This window comes from Oncorhynchus mykiss, chromosome 2, assembly GCF_057628025.1.
Source record: "Oncorhynchus mykiss isolate SJ-2025 chromosome 2, ASM5762802v1, whole genome shotgun sequence".
Taxonomy (NCBI): domain Eukaryota; kingdom Metazoa; phylum Chordata; class Actinopteri; order Salmoniformes; family Salmonidae; genus Oncorhynchus; species Oncorhynchus mykiss.
Window position 1 is genome coordinate 12,585,874 of NC_143023.1, and position 17,155 is coordinate 12,603,028.

A 17,155-nucleotide genomic window follows, 5' to 3' on the forward strand; every position below is an offset into this window, starting at 1 on the left:
CTCCCAGAAATGTTCACAGCAGAGCCCATAGGGGCCACTGAAACCAGTTGGTTGAGATTCTATTATTTCTGTACCAGGCAGTGAAAATTGAGTAACACATTTGGTGATAACATTCACCATCAGCAACAGAAGAGATTAATCACACAGAATTCTATTCGGAATGTTAACTGTATTTCAGGAAAAATCAAGAGATTGCACAAATCATTTCTAATGAACATGAGTTTTGGTCTAACAACAACCATGATAAAGATGGGAAAGAAACTTAAATGCCAACAGACTCAAGTTACTGACGTTACCAATGTACATTGTTCCAGAAACTTCAAGGCAGCAGTCATTCTGTTGGGCTGAGAATGTACTCAGTATTACAAGCTCTACCAAAGATAGGAAAGCCACCAAGCAATATGCAAAGTCCCACCTTCAGCATTAAGTCAACTTTAAGCCCAGTGTATAAAACAGATAAGGTATTAGTGAAGGGACAACATACAACATGTACAACACCATCCATACGCCATATGTTCTGCTATAGGATAACGGCCTAGGAAATCACATAAGATACGATATTTAAAAAACATTCCATTTCAGAGTTTTTCCCCGTATTGACACACTTAGCAAAAAAACTACAGAGTGACAAGTTATTCACAACAGATTGTGTATACTAAGCACGTCAGAAATACAGTTGTGTACAGGAAACAAACTTTCATTTCTACTGCATGATTTAAATCAGATATTTAAAACTCCCACCTGGTTTCAGAATCGTGTGGATGTCATGTGGGACACAAGCCAGCTTGGAGTGCACGTCGCCTACAACAAGCTCAAGTGGGAGGCCATATAGAAATTACAAGGGGAATGCACAGTGAAATGGTTGGAATTTTCCATTCTGATCAAGGGGGTGGACACCCCCCCCCCCCCGACAAGAGAACAAACTACCTTATGGAATGTTCCTTCGATGCAGTTGATTTAATGAGTGGCATTCCCGAGTAATTCCAGGACAGATCACTGGAAAGCCCCGTAACGGTCAGGGTGTTTCGAATTTCAACAACAACAACCCCTGTTACTAACAGACTCTTCCTGCTGACTAATAGTTAGGGGTTTTCAGAGTAGGTGCTAGTAAATTGTGTATCACAGTGACCAGCTACAGGTAACTGCTCAAATAAAAGGAAACACCAGTAAATGAGGGTACTTATTGGCAGCTCTTATGGTGTGGAGGTGCATTTTCCTGGCATGGTTTAGGTCCACTCAACTCCATATAGGACAAGGTCAACTCCAGTGAATACACAGCTATTCTGAGTGATCACCTGCTACCTGTAGGGTGAAACAGATCTACCTTGATGGGAGTGGTCTCTTCCAGGATGACAATGACCCCATCCACAGGGCACGAGTGGTCACAATGGTTTGATGAGTATTAAAACTATGTAAACCATATGCCATGGCCGTCTCAGTCACCAGATCTCAAACCAATTGAACACTATTGGGATATTCTGGAGCGGAGCCTGAGACAGCGTTTCCCACCACCATCAACAAAACACCAAATGATGGAATTTCTGGTGGAAGAATGGTGTCGCATCCCTCCAAGAGTTCCAGACACTTGTAGAATCTATGCCAAGGTGCATTGGCGCTGTTCTAGCGGCTCGTGGTGCCCAATGCCCTATTAAGACACCATGCTGGGGTTTCCTTTATTTTGGCAGTTACCTGTATGCTTGCAACTGGGTAGCAGTCCAAATGGGGTTCTATGGCAACTGGGTAGCAGTCCAAATGGGGTTCTATGGCAACTGGGTAGCAGTCCAGATGGGGTTCTATGTCAACTGGGTAGCAGTCCAAATGGGGTTCTATGGCAACTGGGTAGCAGTCCAAATGGGGTTCTATGGCAACTGGGTAGCAGTCCAAATGGGGTTCTATGGCAACTGGGTAGCAGTCCAAATGGGGCTCTATGGCAACTGGGTAGCAGTCCAAATGGGGATCTATGGCAACTGGGTAGCAGTCCAAATGGGGTTCTATGGCAACTGGGTAGCAGTCCAAATGGGGTTCTATGGCAACTGGGTAGCAGTCCAAATGGGGCTCTATGGCAACTGGGTAGCAGTCCAAATGGGGCTCTATGGCAACTGGGTAGCAGTCCAAATGGGGCTCTATGGCAACTGGGTAGCAGTCCAAATGCAGCTCTATGGCAACTGGTACAATCAAAATAACACTACTCAGTACTGGTATCTAAACAGCAACAAAATCACATAGCATTTTGCCCTTATAAACACACACACGAAGACACCTTTAACTATGCACTGTAGGAAAATAAAAGGTGCATCCTCATTCATTAGACAGATACACAAAATAGTTTGTTTGGCAGTAGGTCAATGGTTTGCAACATTCAGGTAATCCTTGAGAACATAATCTTCACTTCCTGAAATAGAATCAGCCATGTTAGTCAACAAATGTAGCTAAACACTCTCACCGGCTCTATCCCATACGCTTGCTGGCACAGACACAGTAACGTTGTTGGCTGAAATACAGTGGAAGTCCAAAGTCCATCAGAAAGACAAATAGTTTTCTTTAAAAAGCATAAAGAACATGTCCGTCTATCCTCCTCTGAGCAGGGCGATTCTGGTGGTGACCACAGAAAGGCCATCGTCCTGTTTGGCTAAATAGATCCTGCAGACGTCAGGAAGAGCCTCTCTGCTCTCTATTAGGGTCCGCTCTCAGGTTTGCCAAGTGCTCCATTGGAAACAGGTTATGCTGCAGTGACTGCTTTCGATTTGGGATGAGAGGGGCGCATAGAGGAGGATGGAAATGGTTCTCCATGCCTACAGAGAGAAATGAAAACTGTTAGTTCTACAAGTCCAGAGAGGTGAAGGTGGTTCGTTCCAGAGAGGTGAAGGTGGTTAGTTCCAGAGAGGTGAAGGTGGTTCGTTCCAGAGAGGTGAAGGTGGTTCGTTCCAGAGAGGTGAAGGTGGTTCGTTCCAGAGAGGTGAAGGTGGTTCGTTCCAGAGAGGTGAAGGTGGTTCGTTCCAGAGAGGTGAAGGTGGTTCGTTCCAGAGAGGTGAAGGTGGTTCGTTCCAGAGAGGTGAAGGTGGTTCGTTCCAGAGAGGTGAAGGTGGTTAGTTCCAGAGAGGTGAAGGTGGTTAGTTCCAGAGAGGTGAAGGTGGTTAGTTCCAGAGAGGTGAAGGTGGTTAGTTCCAGAGAGGTGAAGGTGGTTAGTTCCAGAGAGGTGAAGGTGGTTAGTTCCAGTGGTGAAGGTCAGTTCCAGAGAAGCTATTGCATTGCAGATATGGCGATAGCTTCATTAACTGGGTACTTACTTGGTAGGCAGCAGCTATAACATGCTCTTGCGGCCGTTGGCACTGGGTCCTTTTGACCTCATCTTATCCTGGACCGGCCCCGACTACAGGACAGGAAGATAACGACTGTTAGAGTTTCTACAGATACTTAGTCATTTTCATATCAAAAAGGCAGGTCATGACCTCTTCATGATAACATATGGATGGAGAGGCAGGATCCGAAGCCAGAATTAGAACTGTGCTTCTATACTGTATCATTTTATGTAACATATTTAACAGTGTTTCTGTGGGGTTCATATGAAACATGATCCCATTTGGACTGCTGACAACATTTGATCCATTTGGCCAGCAGCATTACTCATAACCTACGTCTTTACATAATGATAGTGACCATATGATGGGATGGAGTGAGGAGGAATGGGACTTGCTTTAGGCTGTGGGTTTTTTTCTTTACTTTTTAAAACGACGCAGTTCAGAGTTGGACGAACGCACAGGTGTGGATCAATCATTCTGGCGTCAAGCGCTGCAGAAATGGCACGTGCTTGACGAGCACTAGAATAACTACAGTCTGACAGCTATGGGTCATAACAGAACAATGGACATTAGAGGGTTACGCAATAGCAGTTGAGGAAATGGAACTCTGTAACACGGAGGGCAGTAACATGTTTCAGCAACATACTCCTCCACCTGACTGTTCTCAGACCACGTCATGATACAATGTGTAAATGTATCATTTATTTAAAAAAATCTGTTGTCTTTCGCAATTGGAGGTCATGATCACGACGGAACAGTCAGTTGTTTAGTGAGACATTTGAGTCATTTAGCAGAGCGACCAGAGTAGTCCATACATTTTAGTACTGCATAGCATCAACATCATGTAATAAATTCAGAAATGGACTATCACTCAGTTTAACCTACCACTTTCCATACAGTGATTTAAACAGTGACCAGACTAGTGATTGGCTAGTCTTCTGATAGTACTGTACACAGCTTTATCAATCATAGCGTAACAGGTTTCAAACTAAAGTTAATATTCATATCCTACTAATAGGTGAATGAATTGAGAAACAATTCCCAGCGTTTCTACATTTCCTCCTCTCATTCCCTGTCCAACGTGACTGTATTCCGTAGGAAACCAGGCCAACATTCCTAGCGGCAGGTTGGAAGCTGCAAAGCCCAGCCCATGTTCTGAGGAGTAACACACACACACTACCTTCACAATATCTCTACACATTTTAACACACACCAGCCCCAGTCAGTCTAGGTATCATCTCTCTTACCGGGGCCCGGCCCTCTGCCATCTCCCCAGAGCCAATGTGTGTCAAGTGGACAAAGTTTGTGGGCTCGCCGATCATGCTGCGGTCGATTTTCCTGCGCTTCTTCCTCTGGAAATAATAGAAAATATATAGAAATAGAAAATGGGGACTTAGATATTATGCAATTAAGCCCAGTGGAAGAAAAGCCTTACAGACTTTACAGCGCACACACACACACACACACACGCACACACACGCACACACACAATGCATTTTGTAACCTGAATGGGATGATCTTCGATAAGAGTTTTGATCTTCTACTTGTTATTTCATACTCAATGGCAGCAGGTCAGGGCGCCTAGCGGCGGGTCAGGGCGCCTAGCGGCGGGTCAGGGCGCCTAGCGGCGGGTCAGGACTCCTAGCGGCGGGTCAGGACTCCTAGCGGCGGGTCAGGACACCTAGCGGCGGGTCAGGACACCTAGCGGCGGGTCAGGCAGCCTAGCGGCGGGTCAGGACTCCTAGCGGCGGGTCAGGACTCCTAGCGGTGGGTCAGGACACCTAGCGGCGGGTCAGGACACCTAGCGGCGGGTCAGGCAGCCTAGCGGCGGGTCAGGACTCCTAGCGGCGGGTCAGGACTCCTAGCGGTGGGTCAGGACACCTAGCAGCGGGTCAGGACACCTAGCGGCGGGTCTGGCAGCCTAGCGGCGGGTCAGGCAGCCTAGCGGCGGGTCAGGCAGCCTAGCGGCGGGTCAGGCCGTCTAGCGGCGGGTCAGGCAGCCTAGCGGCGGGTCAGGACGCCTAGCGGCGGGTCAGGACGCCTGGCGGCAAGTCAGGCCGGCTAGCGGCGGGTCAGGCAGCCTAGCGGCGGGTCAGGCAGCCTAGCGGCGGGTCAGGACTCCTAGCGGCGGGTCAGGCAGCCTAGCGGCGGGTCAGGCAGCCTAGCGGCGGGTCAGGCAGCCTAGCGGCGGGTCAGGCAGGCTAGCGGCGGGTCAGGCAGCCTAGCGGCGGGTCAGCCCGTCTAGCGGCGGGTCAGCCCGTCTAGCGGCGGGTCAGGCAGCCTAGCGGCGGGTCAGGCAGCCTAGCGGCGGGTCAGCCCGTCTAGCGGCGGGTCAGCCCGTCTAGCGGCGGGTCAGGCAGCCTAGCGGCGGGTCAGCCCGTCTAGCGGCGGGTCAGGCAGCCTAGTGGCGGGTCAGGCCGTCTAGCGGCAGGTCAGGCAGCCTAGCGGCGAGTCAGGCAGCCTAGCGGCGGGTCAGGCAGCCTAGCGGCGGGTCAGACCGTCTAGCGGCAGGTCAGGCAGCCTAGTGGCGGGTCAGGCCGTCTAGCGGTGGGTCAGGCAGCCTAGCAGCAGGTCAGACAGCCTGGCGGCAGGTCAGACAGCCTAGCGGCAGGTCAGGCAGCCTAGCGGTGGTTAAGAGATTTGGGCTAGTAACTGAAAGGTCGCTGGTTCGAATCCCCCAAACCAGGTGAAAAATCTGCCCGATGTGCCCTTGAGCAAGGCACTTAACAATAATTGCTCCTGTAAGTTGTTCTGGATAAGAGTGTCTGCTAAATGACATGAATGTAAGGGGAATGTTGAACATCCCCTTCTCTAATAGTTGTTTTATTAGAGCATGTTCAGTTCTGTCAGTGTAAGGGCATGTCATCACCTGTCAGCAGTGCTGTGAATAAGTCCCACTTGTTACAACAGGCTACGCTGGGTGCCGACAGAGATGACCCAGAACTGACAGGAATGAATGAGCCATTTCACATTAAGGATAATGACCAGTATCAATATTCTGACTGTATAGTGCAAATGCCACATAGCAATTATTAATTTGAATAATTAGGGATTTATAAAAACTAAAAAGAATGTTAATTAAATTATACACAGGTCCAACGACATGTAGTCATTGCACTGTTATCAGAAATAAAGTATTTACAAAGCAAGCCTTTCTGGGAAGTAACACTTGTTAGTATGCCACCACATGCTATACACACACATTCTAGTCTGGCCTTCTCTCGTCCCAACAATAGAATAAACAAGGACCTAAAAATAAAGGAGGGAGGAGGAAGGGAGGGAAAAGAATGAGCTCAATAGCAGCACATGCCAGAAGTCCACTTCCCCTCAGAGACCCCATTAATTGTTAGGGGAGGGTTCTGGAGTTACTATAGAGACATGCTGTGGAGGGATACAATCTCCTTGTTTGACTGAATGCCAATTCTACGACGACGACACTGACGTGACAACGACTACAACAGTAGTTTTACAGTCCCCTAAAGGTTAAACACAAGGTGAAAGTGTATGGGTGCTTGGGACAGACTTGATATTTTCTGATCTGGTAATAGTGGAGTGTTTATTTTTATGAAGTTACATGTCCATGAGCTAGACTAAGGTTGAACCCGGCCTAACCTACGTCTTCTTAAATCATGATTCAAGAGGTAATGTCTAATGACAGAGCAGTCTTTGTCTGGACTGAAGTCTAGCCCTCCAGATAGGCAGACCTTCGGGACTATGTGGGTCACCCACTTCAAAACAACAGAAAAGGCCTGAGTCATTCCTTCTTCTACTCCCTCACCATCTACCGGACCTATTTCTCAGGCCACTGACAGTAGCAGAGGGCTCTCTTCTCACTAGTGTTGTTGAATGGCTGAAGAATCAGCTAATGATACCCATGTCATCCCATGCCATGCATCTTGAGGATCCACAGCTGGCATGGCTGACCTAACTTCAACTAGTGAAGTTGTAGATATGGTGGTGTGGTCATTCTAATATCCAAACTCTTGGGAGGCAGGTAAACATCTTATAAATCAGGCAAACCCTTCATCTTGACCCATTGACCTTGGAGCTGTAAAAGCAGGGCTAGCACGGCAGCTAAAAAGTTACTGTGTTCCAGTAATTTCTCAGAAGGGACAAACTCACCGGTGGAGGTTTGGCCACCACGCAGCAGCCAATCTTGTGCCAGAACTCGCTCATCCCTACTGTGCTGCTGCTTTTCTCTGAGTGGGTTCGGAGGCCCTGGTTCTCTGGACGCCCTGCAGGCAGAGTAGGACGTGTTGGAGAACAAGAACGCTGCTTAGGGTGGAATGGTGAGGGCGTTGCAACCAGTCCAGTCCCCAAAAGAGATGGGTGTCCCCCAAGGCTCAGTGCCAAGTCCGGTTCTATTCCTTTCTCTTAACGTTTAGAATGTCACCTCTTCCCTCTCACTGAATCCTGTGGATGCTCGTCTCCCCAGATTTCCACTGCCTCAGGTACTGTAGGGCCTGTTGAGTCAAAACCAGATTCCATTAGTTGAACACTGACAAGGTATAGGAAGTGAAACAATCTCCACCTGCTAGAATAGCACAATCAATTCAGATACAGTATTATGGGCATGTTAATTTCTACATTTCAGCATCCCCATGCCAAATAGGCCTACATCTCTACAGGCCTATTTGCTGTCAGTCAACATGCGTCCCCCACACACTTGCTTATCACTTCCTGTCTGTGACAGTCATGCAAGACAAGGGATTCACGCTGCAGTGGCAAGGGACTTCCTGTCATAATGGCAACACCCACAGAAAGATCAGGACCCGGGTCAACTGTCCCTCAGAAAAGAGCTGCAGGCATACTACGGGGATTCTCTTCTCCATCCAGTCACCGTTAACACTATTCAACTGTCACCAAATCCTTATCTAATGTAAGCTACATTGACCAGTCAGTCTTACAAACAGATTTGATTCAGGATGAAAGACAGACATTTAGGACTGTGACATACAGTGGGGCAAAAAAGTATTTAGTCAGCCACCAATTGTGCAAGTTCTCCCACTTAAAAAGATGAGAGAGGCCTGTAATGTTCATCATAGGTACACTTCAACTATGACAGACAAAATTAGAAAAAAAAATCCAGAAAATCACATTGTAGGATTTTTAATGAATTTATTTGCAAATTATGGTGGAAAATAAGTATTTGGTCAATAACAAAAGTTTCTCAATACTTTGTTATATACCCTTTGTTGGCAATGACAGAGGTCAAACGTTTTCTGTAAGTCTTCACAAGGTTTTCACACACTGTTGCTGGTATTTTGGCCCATTCCTCCATGCAGATCTCCTCTAGAGCAGTGATGTTTTGGGGCTGTTGCTGGGCAACACAGACTTTCAACTCCCTCCAAAGATTTTCTATGGGGTTGAGATCTGGAGACTGGCTAGGCCACTCCAGGACCTTGAAATGCTTCTTACGAAGCCACTCCTTCGTTGCCCGGGAGGTGTGTTTGGGATCATTGTCATGCTGAAAGACCCAGCCACGTTTCATCTTCAATGCCCTTGCTGATGGAAGGAGGTTTTCACTCAAAATATCACGATACATGGCCCCATTCATTCTTTCCTTTACACGGATCAGTCGTCCTGGTCCCTTTGCAGAAAAACAGCCCCAAAGCATGATGTTTCCACCCCCATGCTTCACAGTAGGTATGGTGTTCTTTGGATGCAACTCAGCATTCTTTGTCCTCCAAACACGACGAGTTGAGTTTTTACCAAAAAGTTATATTTTGGTTTCATCTGACCATATGACATTCTCCCAATCTTCTTCTGGATCATCCAAATGCTCTCTAGCAAACTTCAGACGGGCCTGGACATGTACTGGCTTAAGCAGTGGGACACGTCTGGCACTGCAGGATTTGAGTCCCTGGCAGCGTAGTGTGTTACTGATGGTAGTCTTTGTTACTTTGGTCCCAGCCCTCTGCAGGTCATTCACTAGGTCGTGTGGTTCTGGGATTTTTGCTCACCGTTCTTGTGATAATTTTGACCCCACGGGGTGAGATCTTGCGTGGAGCCCCAGATCGAGGGAGATTATCAGTGGTCTTGTATGTCTTCCATTTCCTAATAATTGCTCCCACAGTTGATTTCTTCAAACCAAGCTGCTTACCTTTTGCAGATTCAGTCTTCCCAGCCTGGTGCAGGTCTACAATTTTGTTTCTGGTGTCCTTTGACAGCTCTTTGGTCTTGGCCATAGTGGAGTTTGGAGTGTGACTGTTTGAGGTTGTGGACCGGTGTCTTTTATACTGATAACAAGTTCAAACAGGTGCCATTAATACAGGTAACGAGTGGAGGACAGAGGAGCCTCTTAAAGAAGTTACAGGTATGTGAGAGCCAGACATCTTGCTTGTTTGTAGGTGACCCAATACTTATTTTCCACCATAATTTGCAAATAAATTCATTAAAAATCCTACAATGTGATTTTCTGGATTTTTTTTCCTCATTTTGTCTGTCATAGTTGATGTGACCTATGATGAAACTTACAGGCCTCTCATCTTTTTAAGTGGGAGAACTTGCACAATTGGTGGCTGACTAAATACTTCTTTGCCCCACTGTACAAGACCTAAGAGCACTGTGCAACATGATGGTTTCAATAGGAGATTGATTAATAATTCAACTTTTATTTTGATTAAAGTCATCAGTATTAGCACTGAATTCAACTAGGTTGAGTAAGATCTCAACTATGCTTTGATGTACTGGTAATCATATTAGTTCACAGTCTTATAAAATACTGGTAAATGACCAGACAAGGAAATGCTTTCCCCAAACGAGTACCTACCCCCTTGCATCTTTGTAAAACTCAAACAAATTAGAGGTGAAAGAAAGAGGTTTGGGTATACTGTTTCTCTTTACAAACCGAACTCGACTTTGAACCATGAGATCAAGGTAAAGGTAGTTAGTGTGTGTGAGAGAGAATATGTAGATCTCCAGCTTTTTAACTGTAGGTCTACTTAAAAAGATGCCTGGCCTGAGAACAACACCGGCCATTGATTTACAGTGTTCTGTTATAGCCTCAATTCAACAGGGCAACAGGCGTGTTAAATAACACTGAGTGACTATCCAATTGAATATCCTGAAAAGAGATGGTCATTGAACGTGTATTAATGTGATTTTTAAAGAGTAGGGACATTGAATGTAGCCTAATTCTCAAATGAACATTCTCAATGTTTTCTATTGAGGCATTATTTTTGTCATCCAGATGTTTCTCGACGGAAACATCTGTAAGGCAACAACGTAAGTAACATCTGCATTTAACATTTTACTAACAAAAAACACTGACGCGAGTTCTCAACCCAAAAACCGTTCACTCAATCCAGTCACTCCGAAATTAGCATAGCAATACATTTACATCTAGATCCCTGCCACAATTAAACAACCAATTTCAACCAATTTGCCTTTACCGTAACATCAGTGTGGAATCCGCTTTCTCCCTCAAACGAACATGATATCTTTAAAACGGTCAGCTCACGAGTCGAGATGTGGTAAAGTAAAACGTCTCCTATGTTCTGCGGTAGGCTACACTCCTCGTTCTCAGGCTTTTACGGTGGCAGAACTATAGCGCCACAACTGGAAGAAAATCAACAGGCCAATGAAAGCGTTGCACAATCTGGGATATTTTCTGCTACACTGCAACCTGGTCTCAGAGCATTTCGTATTACTCTATACATAAATTTGAGACTCTTAATTTAGGTATGATATGTTATGTTTCAGTATGGTATGTATTCATTTGTGGATGTCCATCACCCATTTCGTATGATATGTTACGAATTACAATTCGTATTATATGTTACGAATTTGCAAAACAAACTATATGTTAAGAATTAGTAAAATGTATGATATGTTACAAATTCTAGCCAGGTGGCGAGCTGGCTAGCTGGCTAACGTTAGCTAGGCTAGGAGTTAGGGGTTGGGGTTAAGTTTAGGAGTTAGGGTTAGGTTAGCTACGGTTAGGTTAGCTACGGTTAGGGTAAGGGGAAGGGTTAGCTAACATGCTAAGTACATTGCATTACCAAAATTATGTGGACACCTGCTTGTCGAACATCTTATTCCAAAATAATGGACATTAATATAGAGTCAATCCCCACTTTGCTGCTATAACAGCCTCCACTCTTCTAGGAAGGCTTTCCATTAGATGTTGGAACATTGCTGCGGGGATTTACTTCAATTCATCCACAAGAGCATTAGTGAGGTCAGGCACTGATGTTGGGAAATTAGGCCTGGCTCGCAATTGGCATCCAATTCATCCCAAAGGTGTTCGATGGGGTTGAGGTCAGCGCTCTGTGCAGGCCAGTCAAGTTCTGTGCAGGCCAGTCAAACTTTACAGTTGTCACTATGCATTGGGGAAGGTAGCATTCTCCTGGTATCCGCCAAACCCAGATTTGTCCGTCGGACTGCCAGGTGATGAAGCGTGATTTATCACTCCAGAGAAAGCATTTCCACTGCTCCAGAGTTCAATGGCTCTGAGCTTTACACTACTCCAGCTGACGCTTGGCATTGCAGATGGTAATCTCAGGCTTGTGTGCGGCTGTTCAGCCATGGAAACCCATTTAGTGAAGCTCTCGACGAACAGTTCTTGTGCTGACATTGCTTCCAGAGGCAGTTTGGAATTCGGTAGTGAGTGTTGCAACTGAGGACAGACAATTTTTAAAGCTTACGCGCTTCAACACTCGGTGGTCCCGTGGTGTAGTTGCTAGCAGTTTAAAATGAGCTAATTAGCTAAAGTTGTCCAGGATGAGATTCAAACTCGCAACCTTTGGGTTGCTAGACTTTCACGTTATACACCCACCCATCCATCCAGCCCTACCAACCATCCTACTTTAAATAACCATATGTCTTATGTAACCATACCAAACATAATATATCATACTAATCTGAGCATCCCAGATTTACTTTTACTATGTTACATCTAGTCTATGAGACCAGACTGCAATGCAAGGCTCATTTTAATGATAATAATAGTAGGTCTATCTACAGTGCATTCGGGAAAGTAGTCAGACCCCTTGACCTTTTCCACATTCTACAATTGATTAAATGTTGGGTTCACCTTCCAACAGGACAACGACCCTAAGCACACAGCCAAGACAACGCAGGAGAGCTTCAGGACAAGTCTCTGAATGTCCTTGAGTGGCCCAGCCAGAGCCCGGACTTGAACCCGATCGAACATCTCTGGAGAGACCTGAAAATAATTGAGCAGCAATGCTCCCCATCCAACCTGGCAGAGCTTGAGAGGATTTGCAGAGAAGAATGGGAGAAACTTCCCAAATACAGGTGTGCCACGCTTGTAGCGTCATACTTAAGAAGACTCGAGGCTGTAATCTCTGCCAAAGGTGCTTCAACAAAGTACTGAGAAAAGGGTCTGAATACTTATGTAAATGTGATATTTACGTTTTTTATTTGTAATACATTTGCTAACAATTCTAAGCCAGTTTTTGCTTTGTCATTATGGAGTATTGTGTGCAGATTGAGGGGGAAAAACGATTTAATACATTTTAGAATAAGGCTGTAACATAACAAAATGTGGAAAAAGTAATTGACTATATTCTTGAAGAATATGACTTAGGTTAGTTAGCCAGTCTACAGATGTCTCATACAACTCCGTTCCACGTTAGAAGAGAATAGAGTATACGTGTAGTCTTCTGGTCAAATGCATTATCATGAGAATTGAGACTAAAACTCCCTGTCCCAAACAGGCCTTCACACCAGAAGGCTCTTCACTGACACCTGGTGAAATAAAAGGATATAATGAAAGGGAGACAATAGGTTTCCTATTACCATAGGAACAAGAGTAAACACGGAAGTTAATACAGTAGGCTATGGATGTTTTAAACTGGTGGAAATAGCCAACACCTATCTGCAAACAGGTGAGTTTGTTTGACAAAGTAGCAATAGTGAAATAGAATAAGCTATCCAGGACTCTGCTTTCAGTAATCCTACACTGTAACAAGTGCGATGTGCTGCTATCTGACTCTGTCTCCCCTGTAAAATATGTATTTATTAATTTTCATCTGAATTGGGCAAACGTGCATAAAATAAGGAAAAGCAACATGTTTGTGTTTTGCTGAATTTTGCAGTTAATTCTCCTGTAAGAATCCCGAAACAAGATGCCCAAGTTTGAGGAGCTAGAAGCCCATTCATCCTGCCATGTCCACTGCCCCTCCACTCTTATAACTCCTGTCCCCGGCGACCTGATTGCCAAAAGATACAGCATCCTACAGAGATTGGGCAGAGGGAGTTTTAGCACTGTTTACCTCGTTCAAGACACTAGAGCAAGGGATGGGGAGAAACTGTGAGTATGCCTCCTACTGTTGTCCTCCACTGCTCTTCACATGTCAACTGCCCAGTGCCCACCTTGCCCTCTATTAGAAATGGGTAAAATCTTTCATATTGCTTACATCTCTCCAATCCTTTTAGATAAGTGTGTTGGGGGTCGAGACCAATGACTAGGAGTGTAGGGGTGGTTCCTCTACCGATGGTGCTCAATTAAAACAGCAGTTCTGTGTTCATCCTCTGGGTGGCAGCATTAGCCTGGGTATACAGATGCCTGAGAGCACCTCACATCTCTTCTCTTCCCCTCTCTCTCTCCTCTCTCTCTCTCCCTCCCTCATCATATCCCCATGTATGGGGGAGAGAATGTTTGCTCTGAGCAGCTGGCTCTGTGCTAATCAAACACATTTGAGATTTTATTAGGATCCCCATTAGCTGACACAAATGGTGACAGCTAGTCTTCCTGGGGTCTGATACATAATGAGAAAGACATTATGGACAAAAATACTTTACAGTTGACATACATTTAAAAACATTAACGTTGACATGACAGACTTATAAAATGTAACTGCATTACATTGAACTGCATTGCAGAACCCAAGGCATTATCTGGATGAACTAGAGACTCAACATGAAGAGAGTTGGCACTCTGAACTGAGTTTAATTGTGTGTATGTGTGTGTGTCGGTGTGTGTGTGTGTGTGTGTCGGTGTGTGTGTGCCAGTCATGTTTACCTCCTGACCTTGACATAACAAACTCCTGGCTTACTGCTCAAATACTGACCGCCCAAATCAAAACAGCACCAGGAGTTCATCTACTATGTCTATAAATACACGTTTGGGTAAGCCTAAATGGGCACTGCAAGCACACAATGGTCTCACGACAAAGGACATACATGATGAAACTGGGTCTTGCCTAACCAGCATTGAAGCATGATGCCTACTGGCACAGTCCAGCGAGCCGGGCCCAGAGTCCCGTGCCTCTGAGCACACAGATGCCACAGCAGGTACGTTTGGCTCCTGGGCAAGTATCAAGCCCCTGCAAGGTGCCAGACAGTAGGCTCTTTGGCATTTCATGCAGTGTGCTGCATTCATAGGGTCTCAGTCATTAAGGAGAGCGTGACAGTAGCCCATCTTTAATCATGGGCCAGAATCCAATCGTTGCAGATGGCAGATTTGAATTGGAAAAAGTCCTCACTTTCATTCGCTGTCTCTCTGCCACACACACACACACACACACACACACACACACACACACACACATGCACGCACGCATCTTTTAGATTTCAAAGAAATGGAGGGAATGGGACCATCCTTCTACCCAGAGAGTAAAGAGAGGGAGTGAGAGATAGTGAGTAAAGAAAGACAGAAATGGAGGGAATGGGACAACCATCCTTCTACCCAGAGAGTAAAGAGAGGGAGTGAGAGATAGTGAGTAAAGAAAGACAGAAATGGAGGGAATGGGACAACCATCCTTCTACCCAGAGAGTAAAGAGAGGGAGTGAGAGATAGTGAGTAAAGAAAGACAGAAATGGAGGGAATGGGACAACCATCCTTCTACCCAGAGAGTAAAGAGAGGGAGTGAGAGATAGTGAGTAAAGAAAGACAGAAATGGAGGGAGATAGTGAGTAAAGAAAGACAGAAATGGAGGGAGATAGTGAGGTAAAAAAGGGAAAGAGGGAGACATACCCTTTTCAGAGAATGCAGCACCAATTAGTTATGGCACCTAGAGGCAAGCGACAACATGCCACGGGTCATTACACCCACGCTCCAGGCTCAGGGCAAGGCTTTCAACTTGTTACCACAGCCCAGCGGTGCCCACTAACCCCCTGACCCACCACACACTGGCACAGCACTGCCACTCAAAACCCCCGCCATTCACAGGGCAGACAGCTCACCTCACTCACAGCACACATTAGCAAGTTAGCTACTACCAGGGAGGGAGGGAGAGTTCTCTAAATGGTTTTTGTAGTCCAGATGAAATCCACTAAACATCTGAAATGAAATCCCTATCTTTTTGGGGGAATAATTACAATAGCATAACTCTTTTATAGCCAGATGTATAAAGAGTGCTAGCGAAGGGGCTGTATTTAGGATAACAAAGCTGTATAGTTAATAGACCGATCATAGAGCATCTGCTTCATACAATTCCTCCCTTCCTGTGTGCGTGTGTGTGTGTGTGTGTGTGTGTGTGTGTGTGTGTGTGTGTGTGTGTGTGTGTGTGTGTGTGTGTGTGTGTGTGTGTGTGTGTGTGTGTGTGTGAGTGAGTGAGTGAGTGAGTGAGTGAGTGAGTGAGTGAGTGAGTGAGTGAGTGAGTGAGTGCAGAACGTATTCATAAACAATTTGAACTTCTGAGTCACTGCCTGAATTGGCTTTGTTCTGCCCATTGTAGCATATGGCTCCAGCTTAACAGATGCTGTGGAATTTTTATTCTGACTCATTACGACTCCGCTAAACAGCAGTCAAACGAGCCCTCCAACAACTGACTGTCAGTTAGCTGTATTCAAGCTATATTTGAGATACAGTGCCTTGCGAAAGTATTCGGCCCCCTTGAACTTTGCGACCTTTTGCCACATTTCAGGCTTCAAACATAAAGATATAAAACTGTATTTTTTTGTGAAGAATCAACAACAAGTGGGACACAATCATGAAGTGGAACGACATTTATGGATATTTCAAACTTTTTTAACAAATCAAAAACTGAAAAATTGGGCGTGCAAAATTATTCAGCCCCCTTAAGTTAATACTTTGTAGCGCCACCTTTTGCTGCGATTACAGCTGTAAGTCGCTTGGGGTATGTCTCTATCAGTTTTGCACATCGAGAGACTGACATTTTTTCCCATTCCTCCTTGCAAAACAGCTTGAGCTCAGTGAGGTTGGATGGAGAGCATTTGTGAACAGCAGTTTTCAGTTCTTTCCACAGATTCTCGATTGGATTCAGGTCTGGACTTTGACTTGGCCATTCTAACACCTGGATATGTTTATTTTTGAACCATTCCATTGTAGATTTTGCTTTATGTTTTGGATCATTGTCTTGTTGGAAGACAAATCTCCGTCCCAGTCTCAGGTCTTTTGCAGACTCCATCAGGTTTTCTTCCAGAATGGTCCTTCCTGTATTTGGCTCCATCCATCTTCCCATCAATTTTAATCATCTTCCCTGTCCCTGCTGAAGAAAAGCAGGCCCAAACCATGATGCTGCCACCACCATGTTTGACAGTGGGGATGGTGAGTTCAGGGTGTTGCTTTTACGCCAAACATAACGTTTTGCATTGTTGCCAAAAAGTTCAATTTTGGTTTCATCTGACCAGAGCACCTTCTTCCACATGTTTGGTGTGTCTCCCAGGTGGCTTGTGGCAAACTTTAACCAACACTTTTTGTGGATATCTTTAAGAAATGGCTTTCTTCTTGCCACTCTTCCATAAAGGCCAGATTTGTGCAATATACGACTGATTGTTGTCCTATGGACAGAGTCTCCCACCTCAGTTGTAGATCTCTGCAGTTCATCCAGAGTGATCATGGGCCTCTTGGCTGCATCTCTGATCAGTCTTCTCCTGGTATGAGCTGAAAGTTTAGAGGGACGGCCAGGTCTTGGTAGATTTGC

General features: G+C 45.5%; 2 protein-coding genes across 3 annotated transcripts in view; one reads left to right on the plus strand and one right to left on the minus strand.

Moving 5' to 3' along the window:
- Window positions 1–149: 149 nt before the first annotated feature.
- LOC118937748 (CDC42 small effector protein 1) lies at window positions 150–10,785 on the minus strand. Of its 2 annotated transcripts, XM_036938559.2 has the most exons (6): window positions 10,694–10,785; window positions 7,693–7,762; window positions 7,422–7,534; window positions 4,547–4,651; window positions 3,288–3,370; window positions 150–2,792 (listed from the first exon to the last, which is right to left on the minus strand). In XM_036938559.2, exons 3-5 carry the CDS (start codon window positions 7,473–7,475, stop codon window positions 3,302–3,304), a joined length of 228 nt encoding a protein of 75 aa, XP_036794454.1. In that variant the 5' UTR covers window positions 7,476–7,534; window positions 7,693–7,762; window positions 10,694–10,785; the 3' UTR covers window positions 150–2,792; window positions 3,288–3,301. The 2 variants fall into 2 exon arrangements, with proteins under 2 accessions (XP_036794454.1, XP_036794447.1); XM_036938552.2 differs by having other exon boundaries at window positions 7,422–7,762.
- Window positions 10,786–13,076: 2,291 nt separating this feature from the next.
- The window catches only part of LOC110520780 (serine/threonine-protein kinase Nek11-like), a 62,061-nt gene continuing 57,982 nt past the window's right edge, over window positions 13,077–17,155 (plus strand). Inside the window, exons 1-2 of the mRNA XM_090185962.1 lie at window positions 13,077–13,153; window positions 13,364–13,578. Of these exons, the coding sequence (XP_090042088.1) occupies window positions 13,394–13,578 (185 nt within the window). The 5' untranslated portion in view covers window positions 13,077–13,153; window positions 13,364–13,393. The remainder of the gene's footprint in view (window positions 13,154–13,363; window positions 13,579–17,155) is intronic.